This window comes from Clarias gariepinus, chromosome 21 (assembly GCF_024256425.1).
Source record: "Clarias gariepinus isolate MV-2021 ecotype Netherlands chromosome 21, CGAR_prim_01v2, whole genome shotgun sequence".
In the NCBI taxonomy this organism is placed as follows: Eukaryota; Metazoa; Chordata; class Actinopteri; order Siluriformes; family Clariidae; genus Clarias; species Clarias gariepinus.
In genome coordinates this window covers 18522752-18537198 of record NC_071120.1, presented here as the reverse complement: position 1 = coordinate 18537198, position 14447 = coordinate 18522752, and the positions used below count along the sequence as shown (strand labels likewise).

The 14447-nt window shown below is 38.3% G+C and overlaps 1 protein-coding gene across 4 annotated transcripts in view; it reads left to right on the top strand.

Moving 5' to 3' along the window:
• rtkna (rhotekin a) overlaps positions 1 to 14447 on the top strand; it is a 67525-nt gene that overhangs the window by 10358 nt on the left and 42720 nt on the right. The window contains exon 1 of one of the 4 annotated variants that reach the window (XM_053481182.1): positions 10032 to 10566. The exons of the other annotated variants lie outside the window; for them this stretch is intronic. Coding sequence (XP_053337157.1) covers positions 10474 to 10566 — 93 coding nt within the window. The 5' untranslated portion in view covers positions 10032 to 10473. Of the gene's footprint in view, positions 1 to 10031; positions 10567 to 14447 lie in introns of those variants that run through there. 4 annotated transcript variants of the gene reach the window in all.

The following is a 14447-nucleotide window of genomic DNA, read 5'->3' as shown; positions in this document are numbered from 1 at the left end:
ACAACTGTTGGTTACTTGATAATGAACTTCTCTTTTGTTGCCATTTAACACAATCCTCAAATTCTCGCAAGTTACAGTTACTGTCTAGTGTGTCATTCAACCAGACCTGCTGTCTGTACAAAAGCATGCCGTTGTTAAGACGATGACGTGGTCATCTTTGACAAACGGAATTTCCAAACCTGCCATGCACGGACACACCAAACACTGTCCAAACTGTTAAATATCCTGACTTCATGATACAAAATAATTACTGAAACATTTTCTAAATCAGCATGTTTAGTGTGTTCTTTGGCCTCATGTCGTTTCTTTTGGAATATGTTACATGGAGTTGGGATGCTAAAAATGGCACTGACTCAAATCCTCGTGTGTCAGTTATTTATGCACGTTGCTAAGCAACCGTATTTGTTTGTTTCCTAGTGAGAAAATGTAGTGCTACTTTTATGGATGTTTGTTATTTGGCTTGTTTGGTCGCCCATCCTCATGTAGCCCGCTGGGTTTAACCTGAATCAATATTTGGTTGACTCTAAAAAGTGAGAAGTTGGAAGCTGCCTTTTAGGCTGTGCTGCTGACTCTGATTGTCACTAGAGTTTAAACCATGGGGGGTAAATTTGTTTGAGAGTCTGAATAACACCTGCTGTTTGTCGACTTGATTTGCTTATGTGTATGGTCTTCACCTCCTACAGGCTTCTTTTATAATCACTGATTAAAGAGAATGGGTAACTTCTTACACACACTATGTGTTGGGGAAGTTTTTAACTTTTTACTATTAACTTTTAACTATTTAACTACTTTTATTTATCTAAATGCTTTCCTAAAACATGTGTGATCCTTGCACTAAAAATATTCATTTGAATGTAATGTGGAAACTTTGTTTGTACATTATATAAAAGCACAGACGTCCGCAGTTTATCTCATTACTGTAGATGCATTGAGCCTGTCACAGGCCGGTCTACACATTACTTGAGAATAATGGAGTACATTTGCTAATTTTGCTAAAGTACAGTACTGTTATGTGTACTATTTGGCTGTTGTTGCATTAAATATGATGCATATTATGACCCTGATACTAAAATCGTCCAGTAACAAGTGTAAATCAGGTTACTAGCCATTACCTACCTGGGGATCTGACTAAAATAACGTTGATGATAAAAATATATACCAAAATCCAACTTTTTTTGGACGAATTGGAAGAACTTTGTATTGATTTACAGCAGAGTTGCTTTTTTTTTTAAATCTGATTACTGAACACATTAATGATTAATTGATTATTAATCATTATTGTTGTCTATGGGGTTTCCACAGAGGCCATCCGATTTGCACAACAGCTTGCCACAGTTTTTTTTTTTTTTTTTTACCCCGGATGACCACCTAGATGCAATCCTCAAATTTTATCCAGGCTGGCATTGCATTCACATCCCCAATGTTTGGGCATTGCCTGGGAAACAAACCACTGAGCTACTGATGCCATAATTAATTAATCATTAATAATTAGTATTAATAAGATACACATTTTGTTCTCAATTTAAATTTTATTTACATAATGCCAACACATTAGTTACACAAGACAAATTACAAAGCCCAATAATAATAATAATAATTATAATTAAAAAGCTTGTTTAAAATACTTCTACTCATCTCTCTATCTAAATAAAAAAAAAAAAAGTCAGACCGCTGAAAATGTTTATCGCCTGAATGGCAAATTCTCCCTCTTATGGTGGGCCAGGAAATAGACATGTGAGCTATGGAGGAACATGATGCAAAACAAATAAGTTTTATAATTTTTTTAAACAGTTAATTTCTTAATCTCGGTTGATCGACTAATGATTAATCATTAACATCAATAATTTACGGTGACTCTTTGTTAGGAAATTTTAATAAACCCAGACCAGGCCAGCAAAATGTCTTTACAGCACCAGGTTCTATTTTGTATTTTTTAATTGAGAGACAGGAGGACTTTACGGCATTTTCAGAAGTTATATTCATGCATATTAAAGATGTTTAACATTTAAAGCTATAAGAGGCAGTTTAGCATTTTACATAGATAATTACTATTATACAAATCTCTGGAATGTCAGTTCAAATCCCAGGCTTTCCAGAGATCTATTGTGGGGTTTCCTGAACAGGAAATGCATTCTTTTGTCCTAGTCTTAGACTCAGACTTGTGAAATACCGCTTTGACTTGACCCTTGCTAGTTTTACTATTGATCCTCTTTACATGTTGACTGTGAACGGGGTAGCAGGTTCTTACTTGTTTGGTATCCTGCTTTAGAGTTGATTCTTAGAACAAAAAAAAAAAAAAAAGAACACAAATCCGTCACTAGAAACGTCATAATGAGAATACATCAGTAACTTTATACATAGTTTTGACTTGTGTCTTGGAAAAACGTTCATTGTTTTTTAAATTATTATTTATTTCATTTATTAAATATAAAACCCACCGAAGAAGGAACAGGATTTTAATAGAGTGGTTCTCTGTGTGTTTTTTAGAGTAGCCTGAATTGAATGGACTCCTTGATCTTTTTTAGAGAAGCGTATAGCCTCTGGGCTTTGAGCCAGTGTCATTACATCACACTTGTGCAAACTCTCTCTCTCTCTCTCTCTCTCTCTCTCTCTCTTGCTACAAAGACTTTGTTCATTAGTTTACAGCTTTATTTCCTAGACCTCCCCTGATTAAGTGCATTTAAATAAGGATTATTGTAATACGTTGCCTTCTTAGTGAACCTCTATTGTATAGATCAGTGTTTCTCGCAATGGTGTTTGTAAAGCGTTATATTTTATTTGATTACAGTTTGTTCATTATTGAGTGATTCAGTGTTTATTCGCCTGTTTGACTGGTCACTTGAATTAAATGTGTTTACCCTGTGATCATTAGGCCAAATATTATTGTATGCATATTTTGATAGTAAACATATTCAAATATTTATGTAGGATTATGTCAGTGAATCTGACCTTCGTAGGTTTATTGAGTTTGTAAACACCGTCTAAGTTAACGGAAGGTTAAAGGAACATTACCTAATTGTCTATATTTAAGGTAGATTAGGTTTTAACCAAACTTATGATGGTGCAAGAACGAGCCAGTAATGACTGTTCTGCCCTGACTCATTGATTCATCAAACGCTTGATGCGTCTGGTCTGGTGATTTTACATTTATTTATTTATTTTTTAATCCAGCTGTACTGTTGCACCTGGTTGACGTCGAAAGCGCTCTGATGTCAACAGACCGGAAAGACATAGAGTCATAGTCGGTCACATGGCTTGCCTAATGCGGACAGGTGTTGACTTTGTGAAATCATATCGTGTTCCTGTCCGTGCATGAATGCGTTTAATGAAAGGCCTTATTTATGATTCATTCTGTTCAGACTGAAGTTGTGTACATTACTCTCTCTACGCTTGTCTAAGTGTTTAGAGCTCAAACGATGCATTTTAGCACAACCCACATCTTTTCTGTGCATGGGAAAATACTATGATGTTATCTGTTTTCTTCATTCGAAATTAGTTCTGCTCTTATCAAACAGACTGGTGAGGGAAAGAATTAATTAGTTTATTTATTTTCTCAAACATTAAATTCAACTGCAATACAAATCACAGTTACTGTACTGTATACTGTACATCCATGCATTTGTTGAAATAATTTATTGTTATTCACATAATCTGAAACTAAACATAAATACAGAAATGTATTATATAACAATTGTTGATCTGATAAAGCATTCGTGTAACGTTTATAGAAGAAACTCTAGTGCCAAGGTTTAGTACCAGTCAAGAATAAAGCGCTTCCTTCCTTTCATTCTCCACCACAGGAAAGTCTATATACGGGACCTTGAGGGTTTTTATCTATGTATGTATGTATGCATTTATTTAATTACTATTATTATTATTTTTTGCTTTCTTACAACAAGGTGGCTTAGTTGATTCACTGTAGCCTCGCACCTTGTTTGGTGAGTCTTGGCTCCAGTCTGTGTGTGTGGAGACATTCGTTATAATTTGATTGGCGTTTTCAAATCAACCATAGAGTGTGTAAGCGTGTGTGTACTTGTGCTTAGCACTGGAATGGCGCCCGGTCTGGGGTGTACACCACTTGTGGTCCATGGGATAGGCCTCAGGACCCCCTGCGACCCTAAACAAGATAAGCGCTATAAATGCGTGAGCAGCTTTTTTTTGTCATATTAACTTTAAGAGAGAAACAAAGAGAGACTGGTCAAATGCTGACTGTGTAAAGCTTATAGAAGCAGGAAACAATCAATCTCTGACGAGACTCTCTATATTTCTAAGTGATAATAGGATGTAAATTGTTTTACAATTGTTTCAAAACAACAAATTTGACTCTAAATGTTCCTAACATTTTCTTAACAGATAAATAAATAGGCTGGAAATAAATATAATGCTGTGGTATAAATTAATAAGTTTGTGAGTGAAATCATATGATGTGATTATTTTCGTATATCATGCCTGATCATGTGAGTGTCTGTCTACATGCTTGTGAGTGTGTGTGTGTGCGTGCGTGCATGTGTGTGTGCGTGTGTTCTTGCTTTCTTCCAGCTGTTTTATACCCCAATACAGGAAAGGAAACATGACTAAAGCAGAACCATTAAAGCACCGGCACCCAGTGATTTATTTCTCTCTTAATGTGCTTTGTTGTGGTTTTGATCTCGCTGTGTGTGCAAGAACAATACCCACATGCCTAATTAAGATGTCCACATGGGGGAGGTATTGCACAGTCTATCGGTGTAATCTGTAAATATAGGTTCCTCAAAGATAAGAAGATGAAAATACTTTTGTAAAATTTATTACTGATTCTAAGTGCATCGTCTCTGCGGCCATAATCATTAAGAGCGAAAATGAACTTCATTTCAATTAGATTCTCATACAAAATGCATATGAAATCAGTGAATGAACTCTGTAGTAAAGTGTATTTCTGTACGTCAGTGTGTTTCTCTAAATGTCCTGAACTAACCCTATTACGATAACGTTGAGTTTCTGCTTCTATGTGTGTATATATATAAAATAAATGTTTGCATAAGTGTCCCTTGTCTGTATCTATTCCATGTATCTGGATAAATGTCAAATACATGCCAAAAGGATGTAAAGTATCTTAAATGCTTTGGAAGTACTGTATCCTGGCAAGCCACTTTAAACATTAAAGTTGAGAGAAGGCAGTTGAGGACTCGGCGTCAGGGCCAGATCACATGCGCTGCAGCTGACTAGGTGCCGGAGAGACTCCAAAGGAAACAAGAGAGACAGATAAGGGGTGTGGAAGTAGCAGGTTATCCAAGATGTTCTTATGAGCCACGTGGGGAGATCAAGTAGCTTAAAGATTAAACTTCTTATACAGTATATCCTTTTTTTATTTTTTTTGTTTTTAAATGAACTGGATTGAATTAGCATCAAGGTCATGCTGAGGTCATGGTGTACTGTACAAGTACAAGGGTTTCACGAAATGTAAGCCGGTGTAACCTTTAGACATCTGCTAACCCTTTATCATCACTCATCACTGATGGATTTTGACTCATCATGTGGCTGAATTTCGACACTGTTTTGATCCTCGTGCCTGCAGGACTAAGCGCCGACGTCATAAGATGAAACGGGTGTCTCTTGTGCTCAAATGATATCCCTCTCTCTCTCTCTTTCTCTCTCTCTCTTTAGAGAGAACTTAAATTATATCTCGAAACTTTTGAAGTGTGTGTGTGCTGGATGTATCTATCCAAGCATTTCTCTGTCTTGTGGCCGGGACTCGGTTTACAGACGGGGGTGTGTCACAGCAGAGGACCTTTGTAGTGGTTAGGGGCCTTGCTGAGGCCACGGCCCATCTGTTTGCTCTGCAGATGTGTACTAAATGAGCAGCGGTCCCAGGAGTACACAACACTACTCAACACATTTTTATCTTTTAAATCATCCTTTATCTTTTGTCTGTGATTTACTCAACTTACAACTTGTAGCATTTATAAATGAAACAATGTATTTGAACTATTACTGTTTGCATTTCTCGTCAAGTACTGTATGGCATTTTTCTACCCCACCCTAAAAAATTCCTTCAGCATGCCACCTAAGCAACTATGACTTTAATCAGCCTCCTATACTTTTCCCTGATTAGGGAAAGGAAATGTCTCCCCCTATATAAGGTACCCGACATCCGCTCTGGAACAATGGCCTGCCAAGCACTGCTAATGCTCCCTAAAGCAGATCGACAAGTAAAACATCAAGTTCTCATGCTGATCCCTGGCTGTACCGTGCCATCCGACTTAAACGCACTGCTATCCTGTTATGCAACGTGACTAGCACGAACGGATTAGCATATCGGTAGTGGAAATGAGCTCAGAACTTGGCAGTCACCCGAAAGCTCTGATTCACAACAAGGATATTCTTCAAGTGTGTGTCATGTTTGGTAACTGCCAGGATACCACCATGCTGGCAGCTGGACAAGACAACACAGTGACTCTAAGCAGCTAATTTGTCCTGAAGGTTGCAGACTAAGCTACGGAAAGCCGCATAGCAAGGGGAAGCCCGCTCACACACCCTTCAATTTGGATAATAGCTGTTTTGCATCGCAGTCACAAGGGTTATTTCGGAGCCAGTCTAAATTGGTATTTAGTCCTAATGGTATGCCATGTTCACATATTAGATGGTATTGTATTGCAAATATACCAACAAAAAAGCTGGTAATTGTTTAGCTAACTGGATAATAGAATTATTAGATACTTTTTCATTTCATTTTTAATGGAATCATTTCTATTGTGCATCGCAAAGCCTCTGGTCCTGTAACATTATAACCTCTGTGCATGTCTTTGCAGAAGAGGAATGCCTAACATAATTCGATGTCCCAGGTGGTTGATCGGGTTTCAATGATGAACACAGCAGTCGAGACCCCGTGTCTGCTTTCACAAATAGAAAATACCACTCTCCTGGGGTGGTTCTTTGCTGGGCTGTTTTTCTTTCTATCTCCCAAAGCATCCTAGAGAATAATAAATCTCCCATTGGGGTTCTCAGCATGGTGTATTGCATAATCTGGTGTGGCAAAAACGCATGAGCTGGAGTTCCTTAGTTTCAACACTGAAACAATCGAACAAACATCAGTTTATACAGGAATTTTATCAGAAATGCTGAAACCATATAAACCAGTGCTGGGATGTGCTACCAAACTAATTGTCAATGTAAGGAAACACAGTTTCCCCCAAACATCTGTTAAAATAATAACTTCCACCCATCATTTTGTGCTGCCAATGGGTAGAATGTTACTTTCAGATGATGGTTTATAGATTTTTCGTGTTGTGTTGTATTCAAAACCCATGGCTTTGTAACACATCTGTGTGTGCTCTTTAGTTCTACAGCCATTATCAGCTCGCTGAAATGTGTTTAGAGCTGGAATGTAATAAAACGTGGGCAGGCTTGGGGTCTCTGAGGAACAGATTGAAAACCTCTGGGCTCATGCACTTGGATTGAACTCCAAAAAACTTGACTGAATTATGCTTGCTTTTAATAAATTATAAGAAATTAAATATTGATACATTCATTGTGTTGTGTCTGCTTGTTTTAACCAAAAATGCTTGTGATATTTGATTTCTATTACACATTAATAATCTGTTGGACTGTTTTGTTTCACTACTTTGGGATAATTCATGGTAAAATCTATCATTTAAAATCCTAAACACATCCATCTTTTGAACAGATTGGTCATTAATTAATACAGTGCCATATTGGAAGATCTTGTGATAACGATATACCTGGTGGGACATCATTATGTATTGGCCTACACTGAGATAGCCACAATGACAACAAAAAACAGCTATCTGAAAGATGATTGGTCAAAGTGTATAGTTTGTTAAATTACGTATTTGCCTATGGTTTCTGCGTTTCTGTTCAATAGTACTGGAAAAGCTAATATTGTGAATATTTTTAACAAAATGACATATGGTGCAGCACTGAATGACTACTGCTAGACCTGGCACTGTCATGTTGTCTGGGTGAGACAGATGGTGTCTTTGTCTCCTCTGGTTTTACAGCTTGGGCTGTGCAGAGCCGTTAGTGCATCAGCAGGGTTTCCTCTTAGCTTATGGAGAATTTTACATTATTAGCCTGGTTTTGGGGTTGGTATGGGGACAACAAAAAAAAACCTGAAGCTAAAGCGCAGGGTTCGAACCATCGCAGATTCACCAAGTACTTTTTTTGTATCATCAGTCTGTGTTAGATGCCAAAAAATCTGCACATCCCTGCTGTATATACTATATCTTAGTAACATTATTCACTCTTTCAAATATTACACATACTGTAGTATTTGATCAGCAGTAATACATTGCCTGTTTGTATTCTTTTTATTTTTTTGTACATTCCGCTTACACAATCTGTTAATTTTTTACTAATTTTTTACTAAAATTTTTTACTAATTTTTTACTAAAATTCTCAGTAAATTAATGGTGACTTTATTTCTAGTGTCTGTTTATGAGTAGTTGAGCCTTGGATTTAAAAAATAAAAGACAGACAAATTAGGAGTAACAGTTATAATAAATTATATTATTATTATAATACTGTATTATTATTATATGGTGTGATTCCCAAAACTGTTAAAAAAAAAAATGGACAAATCACAGAAGCAACTTTATCAATCTTGATTCTAGAGCATGTGCTCTGAAACTAAACTAATTAGCACATAGACGCAAGCAAAAATTAAAGTATTAAAAACAAATATGTATAATGTTATATTTTTGACACATTATAGTTTCCCGCTTACCCAAATGTAAAAACGCTGTCCATCATATTACCAGACCTTTCAGTTAATTGCAGTTAATATTGGCATTATTTTGACTTAAGTTTAGTTCTTTGCTTTTAGATTCTTTGATTTTAGTTCTTTGCTTTATTTGTTTTGAAAGAAATTATGCTATGTTGACAAATATGCTATGGTAAATAATAACTATAGCTACCTTCATTCTAGTTGTAATATCAAGTAGTTTTAGTCTCAAGTCTCGGAGTACCTGGAGGAATCCCACAAAGTGTGGGGAAACCATGTAAACTCCATACACACAGAATAGAGGTAAGATTCGAATGCCGAACCCTAGAGGTGCAGGGCAATAGTGCTGCTAAACACTGTTCCACCAGTTATAACTGTAGTATAAATAGTAATTACCACCACTATTATGTGATCTAAAAAAAAAAAATCCCTGAATATACACTATAAGGACTAAAGTATTTGTTTAAACCTGTTAATTATTGAAGTTGTTTTATTCAGGCCCCTTATCCCCAATGTAGGGCAATCTTAATGCTTCAGCATACCACACCGTCTTGGACAATGCTATGTTCGACCTTTGTTGCAACAGTTTGGGGAAGGCTCTTGTCTATTCCAACATGCCTGTACCCAAGTGCACAAAGCAAGGACTATAAAGATATGGTTTGATGAGTTTTCTGTGGAAGAACTCAACTGGCTCGCATAAAGCCCTAACCTCAACCCCATCTAGCACCTTTGGGATGAACAGGGAACGCAAATTGCAAGCCAGTCCTGTACTTATCGTCCAAAATAAACCTCATAAATGCCTTACAGAATGAATGGACACGAATTCTCACAGAAACACTCAAAAATCTCGTGGACAGCCAAAGTGGAAGCTGTTATAGCTGCAAAAGTGGGGACCAAGTCCATATGTATTTGGACACTGTCATTTCAGATTTGGTCTAATACTTCTGTACATATAGTGTACATCACAAACAATTAGGGGTCCTCAACACTAGTTGTCAGAGTCATAGAGTCGACAGTTGTATGTTTTGGATGTCATTTGTTTCTAAAAAGAAAATCCATGTTGGTGTGTGTAGACTGTTAACCCACAAATGTGTAAAATAATAATAAAAACCTAATAGTCTGGAGTTTGTTGCTTGTTATCTGGGGTGTGTGGTGGTCTTGTGCGTGTACATGCATCACAGTCAACTTGTGCGCGTGAGTATGTGTGAGTGAATGAGAGGCGGGCTCGTGCTATGTATCGAGCGAGCACGCGCGCGCTCGCGCACCCTGAGCGGAGCGGAGCAGAGGCGACTAGTTTTATGGTGCGCGTGTAGTAGGCACACAGAAAGAAGAGCTTTTACAGAGTACAGAGCAAGAGGAAAAGCGACTCGATGTCTCTGCTCAGCATTTGCACCAGTTCCGAGAGTGTGACAGTGTGTGTGGGTGTGTGTATGTGATAGAAAAGCCTCGCGCGCGCTCTAGATTGGACTTTAAATGTAAAACACGCTCAAAAAAAAAAAAAGTTTGCGCGACTAAAAGTTTTTTTTTTTTTTACGTAGAAACCCGTATTTCGTATTTTTGGATGCACGCGTGATTTTTTTTCTTTTTTTTTTTCGAACAAATATATTTTATTCATATCGGGTATTTTCCGAAGTGATTCACTGAATGAGCAACACTAAGCATGGCTCTGAGTTCAGTGTTACAACACCGCTAAGAAGGAGGAAGAGGAGGAGGAGGAAGGCTAGAAAGTCTCGAGCTGATTGTGTGTTTGAATAATGCCGATAGAGAGAGTGGACATGGAGGAGAAACTGCGCATTTTGGAGGACCTGAACATGCTGTACATCCGCCAGATTGCCCTGAGTTTACAGGTAAAGACACTGACTTGTGTGCCTAATCAGTGTGTGACCTGGTGCAAAGCCTGAGTGTGTTATTACACACATGTCACATTTTTGATCTCAAATCACTGGGTGTGAGAGCTGTTTGCTGTACTGGATGTCTGATGTGGTGAAGTTTTGTAGTGGAGCTTTTTTCTTTTCTTTCCTCTATGACTGTGGGAAAGTGATCCTGACTAGTGTATGGTTTTATTTTGACATGGCATGAATTGAAGCTTCACCAGAAGTGTGTTTAAGTGGACACGTTTGAGAAATGACTATTGATCATCATAATTTGTTTGACAAGAGACAGAATGCAGACATGATTTTGTTTGATAATAAATAAAAATTGTGGCATGGTGGCGTAGTGGTTAGCAGTGTCCAGGTTCGATTCCTGTCTCTGAGTCTGCATGCATGGGGTTTTCATGTTCTTCCCATGCTTTATGGGTTTCCTCCTGGTTCTCCGGTTTCCTCCAACAGTCCAAAGACATGCAGATTAGGCGAACTGGCGTTTTTAATTTCCCTGTAGCGTGTGAATGTTGAGCGGAGGTCCTACCACGGTCGTGAAAATGGGAATGAATAGAATGGTAATAATCACTGCCGTCCACAGTCCCTAGTCACCCAAATGAGGATGGGTTGCCTGTTGAGTCCAGTTCCTCTCAAAGTTTCTTCCTATAGCAATTTTAGAGAGTTTTTCCTTGCCACTTGCTCATCCGGGACTATCTGACCATTTTGATTCATACACATTCACATTCCATACAGACTTAAATAATTCTTTTGATTGTGTAAGGCTGCTTTGTGACAATGACAATTGTTAAAAGCGCTATACAAATAAAATTGAATTGAATAGTTGGACTATAGAGGTTTCTAGATTCATGGATGGATACACACAAATACTTTATTTCCAAACATATCAATGACCAAATTTGGCACGGAAAGGCTTTATGGCAAAGCACAACAAATAACTTTTAAACATTTGCTGATCTGAAGCAGAACGGATAGTTTCTTGTCAATATAATTCACTTGTTCTTGTACAGTACGTGAGCAAACTTCAGTATCTGTTTGCCTCACAGAGATTTGGGGTGAGGGGAACACTATTGTCCGCCCACCTTTTTTTTCACAGCCCATGCTGAGATCACTCTTTACAACACTCTGGTGTGGAGAATAGGCTGTAGGGGAGCACCAAGCAGCCAGGTGGCCATGCAAACACACACACACACACACACACACACACACACACATACACACACACACACACACACACACACACACACACACTCCATGACCTTACATCTGTCTCACAACAGATCTGTCTTTCCCAAATTAGAGAAAAAACTTCAGGATGTCAGCATTGACATGCAGAACGTTCACACTGGTGTGTACGGATGGTGTAAAGGACCGCGTCATGGTTCTGATTATAGATAGCAGTTCATGTTTTTTTCCCCTCAATTTTATTGTAAAAGGAATTAACAAAAAGTCATTTGATTTTTTTTATTTTGAGTCTACGTTCAACATCTCTTTGTATGGACTTGTTGTTGTGTAAAGCCCACTGAAACCCCGTAAAAATGTATTGCTCATAGTTTAACTGGAATCCTAAAAAATGACTAAAGGAGTGTCATACAGCATTACACCCCAGACCCAGGACTTCTCAAATCTGTCAGATTGTTCTTTAGAGATTAAAAGATGCTATTTACAGGATGAAGTAAGATGAGTTTGCATTACTGTCCCAGCTGATCCAAGTTTAAACATGTCTTCCTTCTTTACTGCTTTTACTACTACACTCTCCCAGAGAATGTCTCCTTGGTGTAAACAGCCTTTTGTTCCTGGAATGCCACAATTCCTACCACGCTCATTTGGTTGAGTGGAACAGGAAGTGTTTGTGAGGGAAAAAGCGTCATTCCTAGCTGATGTCATTCCTTACAGCTCATATACATGATGCACGAATGCATTGTTGGTCCATTGCTACTGTTCTGTTTTATTAGCATTATTATTATTAGCTATGGAATAACGTTAAGGATTGTTGATTGTCGCTATTAAAGTCGCATTAATGATCGTCCTTTACTGGTACATGCTTTATGCTGCACGCCTGCAGCTGTTAGTTATTGGTGTTTCCTTTCTCATGTTGGTTACAGTTTGTTTTTTTGAGAGTTTTCACAAATCAGGAAGTCCACAGCATTTCCATAGTTTTCCCCTAACAGGAAACCCAGCAGCTGGGTCCACATCCTGTCACCATTCACTTTGGCACCTTGTACCTATTGTCAATATGTCGTAAATAAATCTTATTTTGTAGATTTACTGAGAACTGCTTCATGAAATATTTTTTTGTAGTGGCTTCAGCTCTGTTTTGCTCCAAAGTAAAGTTTTCTGATTTTTTTCCCCCCATGATGTGTCACTGACCACTGCTTCTAAGATACAGGGGTTGTTTTATAAGTATACACAAAATGTTTGCTATGAATATTTACAAAGTGTGTCCAGTTCCACAAATCTCATAGCTCTTGAGCCCTATTTTAACACACAGCCTACGTTGCCTCATTATGTCTGTAAGCATCAACACTTACCCTTGCAAAGCTGTGATTTTAAGATGACAACCTAAAAATGTTCAACAAAGACCTTAATGTTAGGAAAGTAATTAGTGATCTTTTGACACCAGCCTGCACTGTTATCTGCTGTGAAGATGAACTCTGAAAGGGCATGAGGAGGCTGGACCTCTTATAGATTTATGGAGTATCTGTTTGCTCCAGATAAGTGCATTATTACTGTTGTTATGCTAAGTGTTGAGCAGAGGCAAAGGATTAAGTATCTTTTGTGAGTTAAAATTGTCACATGAATCACAGCCTGCTTTGAAACACAGTGGTGAATTGCTCCATAAGGTGGTCACTGTGAGACACCAAGCATTAACTATTCAATGGGACACTTCAGGAAGCCTAACTGTTTGTAAGAATCTTAAGTGTAAAGGTCATTATGGACATGCAGAGGTCATTTGGTCAAGCGTTTATCTTTAACAAGATTTAATCAGGCTTTATGGTTACTTTGCTTCCAGCAGTTGAAAAGGCAAGTCTTCTTCATCTGCTCATCCATGGAAATAGTATATTAATTACCAGCTTGTTTGTTTGGGTTTAGCTCTACTCTGTTGGACGCATGTTTACTGCGTTGCGATGCCCATGTGACTGCCTCTTTGTGACTGAATCGACTTGCTGTAAGCTCCTGGCACTTCTTGCTTGTTTGGAGGAGTGTCAGGCATGGGCTGCTGGAGAAAGGAACCATTGTGCGCCATCACCCACGCCCCTTCTTAGCCTTCTTTGCCTCTGGCCAGAGCACTGGCGTGGTCAGAGCGCGCACTGAAAGGACAGCCTGTGCTCAGGAACCAACCAAATGCGCCTACTCAAGCCAAGCTTCCTTTGAAAAACACCACCCAGGAGCCAGGGTTTTTAAAGACCACATAGCTCCAACTTTTGGCTTTTGGCCCAAACCTGGCACAATCAGATCAACAAACAGACAAGCACCAAGCTCTAACCATTATCCCTTATGTAGGGCAGAAACTCCTTTTTGTAAGAAAAAGCCAACGAATTTCACAGCAGTTTAAAATTCACATGCTGCCTCAAGGTCTCATAAGTTTCCTGCCTCATCAAAGTTTCCTCCAAAGTCAATTTATTATCGCTTTAACCAGGTCAGGTTATAGCACAAGAGGCAAACATGATGAAATATGGAGCTGTCATAAAATCCAACTTCAGAAAACATTGCAGCTCTGTGTTACTGTACATTTGAGAGTCGTTTTTCTTACAGTAGGATGTATACTGAACTACCCATTCCTGGTCTCGCTGTGGTCCTTACTAATCGGCTGTGTAATTAAATTGTGCTATGCAGTGAAACTGGACCAA